This window comes from Nesoenas mayeri (genome assembly GCF_963082525.1).
Source record: "Nesoenas mayeri genome assembly, chromosome: 4".
Classification (NCBI taxonomy): domain Eukaryota; kingdom Metazoa; phylum Chordata; class Aves; order Columbiformes; family Columbidae; genus Nesoenas; species Nesoenas mayeri.
In genome coordinates this window covers 13,643,482-13,652,834 of record NC_137540.1, presented here as the reverse complement: position 1 = coordinate 13,652,834, position 9,353 = coordinate 13,643,482, and the positions used below count along the sequence as shown (strand labels likewise).

The 9,353-nt window shown below is 41.5% G+C and overlaps 1 protein-coding gene across 1 annotated transcript in view; it reads right to left on the bottom strand.

Moving 5' to 3' along the window:
• Positions 1–700: 700 nt before the first annotated feature.
• The window catches only part of FAT4 (FAT atypical cadherin 4), a gene marked incomplete at both ends in the record, with an annotated part of 145,831 nt that continues 137,178 nt past the window's right edge, over positions 701–9,353 (bottom strand). Inside the window, 2 exons of the mRNA XM_080344357.1 lie at positions 701–2,571; positions 7,189–7,450. Of these exons, the coding sequence (XP_080200483.1) occupies positions 701–2,571; positions 7,189–7,450 (2,133 nt within the window). The remainder of the gene's footprint in view (positions 2,572–7,188; positions 7,451–9,353) is intronic.

Sequence of the window (9,353 nt, the reverse complement as noted above, 5' to 3'; positions counted from 1 at the left end):
CATAGAGATTCAGAAGCTTTCACACAACTTTGTCAAAAAACAAAACAAAACAAAAAACAATCCCCCAAATAAACGAGCTGAAAAGAAAAAAAATCCTAAAGTGCTGACTGGCTTGAGCTGCTTCTAGCACCTCTTGTATGGAATAAGACTTACAGCACTGTTGCCAGCAATTATTCAAGCTGATTTCATCCATAAAGTTACATGTGAGCAACTGCAGGATATGGTAACTATGTTTTCTGAGACACCTTGCTACGGTAATTCCTTCATTCACCATCCTTCTTCCATGCACTTCTTAAGGAAAATTAAATCCTCAATACTCTTGCATCGTAAAACACGTTAGTAGCTGAAGACAATATACACATCCTTCACAATTAAAAAAAAATTAGTTCATTTTCAGAACAAAGCATTATTAATTTAAGAATCACAAACCAAACAATGGTAAATAGGAAACCCTTTTCAAAGGCTGCATGCCTAATATCTTGTTTCCAAATACAATGCATGCAGGAGAAATAAATTCATCCAAGCATAATTAAATTAAAAATGTTCTAAGTCTCTTTCAGCAGCATATTGGTTATTATTTTTAAAGTCTCCTCCAACCAAACTGGCCTGGGGTTCAAACGCTGACCTTTGCTTTTCTACAACCATATAATGGTTTGACTGGTCCATGGCTTTGCACTGTGGCAATACCAGGAGATAAAGCCTATACATACTGTTCTGCTTCCCCATCCTTGGAAACAGGCTTTGTTGTACCACCTTTGTTATCTTCACTTGCTGCTGCTGCTGTTTTTTCAGGAAGTGATGCCAAATCTTTGAAAACATCCACATAATGCCCAAAGCCTGGGCCCCAGTTCAAGAGGTTGTCCCAGTTGAAGCTTCCTGCTTGCTGCCCCAGCTTTGCAGGCAGAGAGCCATCCCCCGTGCCTGTGGCAGTCGCCTGTGCTCCCACCGGAGCCCCCTCTCCTCGGCGGCCAGGGTACCGCCGGGGCTTCAGCCTGGCACCATAGTTGTCCTCGTCGTCCGCATCAGACTCATTGACCTGGGATAACTTGGGCATCCTGGAGGTGTATGCTATGGGCTTATCCCTGTCGTACTCCATCTCAGAGCAGGTGAAGGACTCATGGGAGTCACTGTCAGAGGAGGACTCGGGCGCGGGAATACCGTCAGCCGGGTTCCTCGTCCGGGACAGAGGCCTTCTGCAGTCTTCCTCAGAAGAGGACCGGCCGTGGTCGGCACTGCAGATGCTGGGGTTTCTGGGGCGAGGGGTGTTCAGTCTCTCCACCTCTTCGATAGACAGACCCACTGGAGGAGCACTCTCCAGAGGGATCTGCCCGATGGGCTGCTTCAGGCGGCTTCCCGGTCGGGAACCGTGGCTCGCCATGGTCTGCGGACTCTTACTTCTTCTCCCCAGCCGAGTGGCGTAGTTAAAAATGCCTGGCTGGCAGACGTCGTTGTGCATCTCCAGTGGGCTCCCTTCCCTTATGGCGAGGTGCAGCTCCCTCGCCGGACTGTGCCTGTAGAAAGTTGACGATTTGGAGAAGGGCGCGGGGCTGTGCCGAGACAGGGGGTTGGGAGTTGGGCACGCTGAGTGGCTTAAAGACGTTGTCCTCAAGCCCTGCCCGTATGCAGGCTGGTAGGTCAAGCTGCTGGCTCCCAAGGGCATGGGGGACTGCCGTGCGAAGCCCAGAGGGCTGTGCCTCTGGATGGAGAACTTGGGTGTGTGGCTCCGAAACTGCTTGTAGTGCTGGATGATGTCAGCGTCCGAGGGGGCGATGCTGCTGGCATTGTCGATGTCATAGTGTTCGATCTCGGGCTCAGGGGAAGCCAGTGGGGCGCTGGGGATCGTCTCTGTGGCATGCGGGATGTCAGTTTCATCATAGATGAGATAAGGGTTTTCTCTTTCAATGATGTCGGGTTTAGGGTTCCCTTCAGGCTGCTTCCTGACAGTCATGTCATCGCCATAGGGCGGGATGTTGTCAGGGTCATCAAATGCCACGTTCTCACTCCCTTTTTTCTTCTTCTCCTTCTTTTTCTTTTCCTCTTTTGGGGCTTTTGACCTCTTTCCTCGGCACTGGTTGCAGAGGATGAGGCTGAGGACCAGCAGTGCCAGGACCGTCGCGCAGCTGCCCACAATAGCTGGCACAGCCCAGAGGGGCAGGGACAGCTCGGCAGGGTGTGGAGATGGGAGGCAGATGTGGCCACCATTGAGCCCAGCTTTACACTCATGGCCTGGGGCGCACGAGACCCCCAGGCACGCCACGACCACCTCGCACGTCCGTCCTGCGTACGCCTCGGGGCAGCTGCAGGTGAAGCCAGTGTGCACCCCGGGCTCACAGCTGCCCCCGTTTTGGCAGGGGCTGGAGGCACAGGCACCCGGCGGGACGCACTGGTAGGCGTACCACTGGTTGATGCACATCAGCTCGCCCCAGCAGGGACTGCTGGCACAGACATCGGGGCCACGGCAGCCAATCTTGACCGAGGGATCTGTTTTGGAGACAGTGGCGAGGCTGTGTTTGCCAGCAAAGGGAAGGCTCTCCCCACCGTACTTGATGTAGGAAATGCAGCCATCGAAGCCTAGGAGAAAAAACAACAGTCATGTTGGGACCTGAAGACTGAGAACCTACTGTCAACAAACATCAAAGACACGCTGAGCATCACACTAAAGGGGAAGCTTTTTGATCAGCAGATTTCACAGAACCACAGAATGTCAGGGATTGGAAGGACCCTCAAAAGATCATCTAGTCCAATTCCCCCACCAGAGCAGGAACATCCAGATGAGGTTACACAGGAAGGTGTCCAGGCAGGTTTTGAATGTCTCCAGAGAAGGAGACTCCACAACCCCCCTGGGCAGCCTGTTCCAGTGTCTGTCACCCTCACTGAGAAGAAGTTTCTTCTCAAATTTAAGTGGAACCTCTTGTGTTTCAGTTTGAACCCATTACCCCTTGTCTTACCACTGGTTGTCAAGATCTGTTATCCCTGAAGTGAGAGAGGAAACACAAACACAGAAGAAACAAAATGGAAAACCCAGTGTCACAAATTAGCCTTATTACATGATGTGGGTTTAAGCAGCACGTGCAGTAAATCAGTGTCAGTAACACACGTGAAACCTCCATATTTTCACCAGTGCATCTTGTGTGTAAGATTATTGTTGCTTCCCCACATTTTTATCTTGCAGTGTAGTTAATGTAAATTGTGATATTAACCATAACAGTCGCAAAAATGGTAATTAACGTAAATGTGATATTAACCATAATGGTGTAAAATTTGAGTAACCATATTGTTAGAAGGATGGCCCGTCCACAGATGTTTCAGTATTTGATTTTCTGTGCTTTTATCATTTAGGCTTAAGTGCAAAGGAACATTTTGTTGCTTCTGTTAAATATTTCCTTTTACATTGTAATGACTATTTTGTTAACAAACTTTCAATAATTTTGTAGGGTTCATATTGGACAGGAACTAAAATCTACTTTTAAGCCAAACAAGATTATGTAAAGTCTACTCATCCCTCCAGCTTTTGATATAACATTTATACATGTGTATTTTAAAACTAATAATTTTCACATCTAAGCTGTGCATAAATATGGAGATTTAAGATAAAAAAGTAATTACGTAACTTCTCCGAAGAGATATGCATGGCATTGATATAAATGACAACAAAATATCTTGCAAAAAATATTTGGTTCTTCTAAGTCTGCCAAATAAGAATTCAGAAAGAGTCACAGTTTTTAATTTTATCAGTAAGACTTCAAAGCAACAAAAATATTCTTAGGGGAGTAAATAAAATGTACCGAAACCTGCAATTAAGATGCTGAAATTAATGTATCATGTTTTCTAGAAGCTCCCTAAGACATTTTGCGCTCCCATTGCTTTAATTAAATATGGAAAAAAAAAAAGCAATTGTAAGCAGAAGCCTAAATATATTTTGACATTTTCATCTGGCTATTTAGAATTATACAGGCTGCACGGGAGAAGAGATTACTGTCCAATTAGGAAATATCTACCTCAAGCTTGGAAACCAAGAATTAAGTTCAAAGCGAGGAAAAAAAACATAATATAAAATGAAAAAATGTATTTTGGGTAAAACCAGGTTGCTCACATATAGACTCTACTCTGTCACTTGTTGAGCAGATTTCATCTGAGGTTTGCAAGGCACATGGACAGTTTTGTGATTGCAGACTGCTTTTCTTATAGATAGACTCATCAAAGGAAGGCTGAAGGTTATATATTCAGATGTTTGTTATAATGTAGTTTCCCCTTGAAGCAAAATTATTTAGCCAAAATACTAAGGAGCAAATGGTTGGATTTCACAGAAACTTTGTATTTTCTAAATACAGCGTGTTTCAAAAAGATGGACCCAATTTCAGAGATATAGTGATGTCAAATTTGGTCTATGTTTTTGAAACACCCTGTATATCGTTAAACTGACTGAATTTTCAATTTATAGACCCATTTCACTGAAGCTAAATAAAGGCTCTAAAGTTCAGTAAATAAGCCAAGAATTCAGATGGTTACTATCGGGAAACATCTATTCTAATAATATTTAATGTCTTTAAAATGAATTTAAACAAATATCCCCTCGAATTACTTCATTCAATACACTTGAATGTTTTTCTTTCCTAATTTTCCCACATTTCTAAAACTTATTATCCCCATGTAGAGAAACCTATTCACAGCTGGCTTGGCTGTGTTAGCAGAAAACATTTGCTTCAATTGCCATTTGCTTGTGTGCTTTCCAGTTTCTCCTTTTCTGAGCTGAAGTTGTCTACTGTGCTTCAGCTAAGCCTCCCGTTTTATTGTCCCCTAAACCACGGTGCTCATGGCAATACTCTTACGTCTCTGAATCTCAAGTGGCCTTTTTCCAGAGTTCCCATTGCTTGGTTGTAGCACTGTCCTGTCAGTCTCCGTGCTGAGAGCACCCAGGGAGATGGATTATCCTCGGCCATTGTGTGGTTGAGTGTGAGGTCACAGGGAAATCCAGCCTTTTGCCAGCCTCATAATTCCCTGTGTTCCTGAGACTTAATCCTTTCTGCGAGGGTTTTAGGATGGTGCAACCTTAGGCTGACCTCTGCCCAGAGCTGTGACAACATGGCACTCACAGATGTGTTTGCAAATTATGCTCCTTTTTGCCACATGTGCTGCCGCTGTAAGATACATGTTTCTTTCTCTTGAACTTGCGATAGCTTGTCTTTAGAACACCATGCCAGGTTTACAGGAAGATTTAATTCAAGGCCACATTTGTCAGCTCTTACACAATAAAAACAATAAACAGGGAGAAGGAAAGTGCCACTGTTCAGTTCTGAAGCATCACGCTTGGGTGAAACAATAAACAGAAGGAAATTTTCAGTGCATCACTAGTGTTGGAAAAGGTTTCATTTCTGCAAAGATATTGCTGTAGTGGAAGAATGGCCACTACAAATGGTAACTTCATAAATAATTGTGGAAAATTCTGTAAAAATAGCTAGCACAGAGATAAATGTTATGAATATTGACTCTGTCATGAAATAGCAAATATACCCAAGTTGTATGAGGTGGTATTACAGATTTATAATCTTCAAAGGATATTGTTTTAAAACCTGAACACCCTCTGATGGCAGAAATGAAATACGAGTTGGTATGAACATCAAATATGTTTCACTGAGAGATGCAAGTCAGGTGGTGTAAAGGGACATGAAAGAGCCTCATAAGTTTTTCACGCATGCTATTTCTAGATTATTTCTCTTCTGAAAGAGCTGTATTTTCTTTCAGTGTTACTTATATTTTCATTTTCTCTTGGTTTTACATTCCCAAATAAAGAGGAAATTGAGGATTTAGGTTCAGGAGGGAGCCCAAGCAAAATGGATGATTACCTTGCCGCGAGCTTGGTGGTCCCTTGCAGCAGTGATGTGATAAACAGCAACTGGGATTTTGTTAGGTCTGCCCAGGGTAAAAGACACTGGATATACCAGCTCCACAGCCCTGGAATTGTCACTCATGTATGTTTTTGTCTGCCTTTAACAGTACTGCAGATATTTTTGACTCTCTGAGTTCATGCAGAGTTTTATGCCTCCCCCTTGTAAATCCTTGGTATGTTGCACACAATGTAATCCAATATTAAAATAAAATAAAATCATATGAATAAGAGATTTTGGATTGTGTGTTCCTAATGGAAGCCAGACATTCCTAATTTGTCTTCCACAGCATCAGGCAGTGGTGAGAAGTTAGTGTCCTCAATTTTCTTTGTTCCAGCTTTCCTAAAAGCCTCTGATTTTCCATGCATAAGCCTCTCATAAAACATACATGTAAAAAGGGTAAAGGTTAGCATAGCATTTATATGATTTTTGTACCAAATTTCATACAAATTCACAATACACAAATGTGAAGTGTGAATTTGCACCACTCAAAGATACTTCATCTGGTCACAATTCTTGAAGTCAGGAAGATTTTTCAATATAAAAACTCCATCAACCCTACGCCTGCATTGTCTGGAGTATCTCACAGTTTTTAGCTAAAAATTACTTCCATTTTTACTTATCACTGGGGGAATTATATCAAATCTATGTTATCTACTTCTTTGCCAGGGTCTAAGACAGTTGCTTTAACTCATAAGGGAGACTGATTTACTTCTTAACAGCTAGATGTCGGTCAGAGGGTAGTTCTTTATTGTCCTTGGTTTCTGTTGCTCAGAAGTAAATCCTATTCTCCATTTGACAGCTAGATAAAGCAGGAGGAAGTTGGTCTTGCAGAAAATATTTTAATCATATTAATAACAGGCTAAATCCTGCAGTACTTACCAACCCCCTACAGAGACAAAGTTCTCATTTAGCATTTTCGCCTGAGTAAAAGATTTTCCTTGATTTTCCAGATTCTGACTCAGGTAAATAATAGACCCTTTCTTTTCCATTAGCATAACAAAATTATAACAACTGTTTTACAGACAAGCAAGTAAACCCTGTCCCCCCACCTCCAAAAAGCCCTGCAGATGGAGTGCTTGCTTTTGGAAACAAGGCTGCAATGCATATTAAAGGAATAAAGTTTGCAATCCTTACTCATTCAAATTGCGGTTTTTCTGGCGAACTATGGAAGTGTGTTAGTTACTTATAAATTATTACAGTACTTTCTGCAAGCCCTAAGCAAATAAGAGACCCTTTGTGTGTTCAAATGTGCTTATGTGCACTATATTTAAAAAAACCCCAACAAACTAATAAAAATTACCTGCAACTGTGCTCTTGAAAGGTTGACTTGATGGGATTCCTCCCAAAGAAATAGTAAGAACGTTTAGTCCACCGAAGTCTTGTGTGGCATGGAGAATATCTCGGCTATGAGTCTTGTCGACTGACAGGATAGTAGCAGACCCGTTCTTCTCAATGAGTACCGAATGCCACTGGCCATCCGCAGTGTACACTTCTGGGATATTTCTTTCCACTTTCCCAGCAATTCCAGCATCAGAAACGTAATGCACTTTGCCACCTTTTATCTGATGAGAAAAAAAAGCAAAATGCGTAATTTAAAAATGATAGGCACATAACCACCGCTATACATACATAACCAATGTAATGGCTATTCAGTACAGCTTTGGTAATACATAGCTTCATTTGTCATTCAAAGGCAGGGTGTATTTTTTCCCAAATAATTATTTCGTGCTAAAAATGCATTAATTTTTTAGTACAAAAAAGTTGCCTGCAATTAAATACATTATTGCACCCATAAAAAAAACCTTAGAACTGCCATCCACTCATTCCCTGGCTGATCTCATAAGAGAAGAACCTATTGAGAGGTCAGCGACAGGGCATGTGCATGACAAAACATTTTAACCAATAGAAGAATAATTCTTCCTCCTTCTTCAATCCAATTGTGGAAAATGCTTTGCAGAGTAAACAGATGTTGTTCTTGCCCCAAAAAACTTGCATCTAGTTTTCATTATGACACAGTAGGAATATATAAGGCATGGCAGAATTTGAGCAAGACTCAATTTCCTATCTGGTTTTGCTGCTAAGGTGCATTTTGCAGAGAAATATTTGTATTTTAAAAACCTTTCTGAAGAGGTGCAAAGTGTATTATTTTGTGTGAATTTTCAAATGGTGCTTACTTGAGCAAACGGCTCTTAAACTTGTGAGTTGTTAGAAAAAAAAACAAAGGTACTATTAAATTCCATGAAAAAATTTTTGGCTTTTCCTCTACGAATGATGCTTTGCTTTGCAATTCTACAGAATAATGAGATGCAGGGTTTTAAACCTCTTATTTGCTCAATACGAAATGATCTTAAAATGAGATCAGTGCAAATGTGACTTTAAGATATAGGAGCTAAAAAGAAAGAACACACAAACACACCAGCTTCTCAAATATTGCATATATCAGCTGACTTCCTAAGGTTGTATTGACTTGTGTACAGCTCACGTAGGGTGGCTCTACAATTTGTTGCAAGTTTCCCTCCATACTCCTCTCCATACCCTGCACGTTTGGTTACACATGGTAAATAACTGTTTTGCCCCTGTGTTCCTTGCTGCAGCTTGGCCTGTCTGTGATATGTAACACGGGTGTGCAGAACGTGCACACATGTAGTCCAGGAAAGGTTGAAGCCCCACGTTTGTGGAAAGCTCTCTATGCCTTGTGTGCTTTGTTCCAGGAAAAATAACGTTGGCCTGGGAAGAACTGTGAGGCAACACACCGGCTACAAGAATGCTGCTCTCATTTCCAGAAGCTGTTAAATGCTCTGGATTTACTTCTTTAGTGATGCAAGCTTAGGACTTTGTTCATACAGACCAGCTTTAATATGGCTGTAAGACCACGCTCATGTCTTGGCAGCAGCCTAAGTGAATGTATCTAGCACATACTCCATTTGGATCAGGAAATACAATCGTTAATATTGCACACACTTCATTTATAAATGCTGGAATTCAGACTATTTGAAAATGTATTGTTTGATAAAGCTGCTCCTCAAAGATAGGATGCTTTTGTTACTGGCAAACACAGGTGGCAAACATCTAAACTATAGGAAAGTACAAAGAAAATTCCACATTTGGACATGCAGTCACACAGACTATTATACTAAACACCATTGGTGACAACCAAAAGTATTTATAAAAAGATTCTCTGGGCAGAATATATACATATATTTATGTTTGTAACCTTTAATTGGTTTGTTAGTCTTAGTTTGTCTTTATGCTCCATGAAAACACTGCTTTGTATTTTGGTCTTTATGTAAACAAAAAGAAATATATCGTCTCATACAATATCCTCTAAACTTATGGGAAGATTAAGCACAGAACTGTAACTTCTAATTCCACATTAGACAAGAATTCTAGAATCATCTACCTGTCAGCAGCTGATATTTTCCACACTGATTTATGACTCTTAAGCTCTTTTTCTGTTTCTTTAAA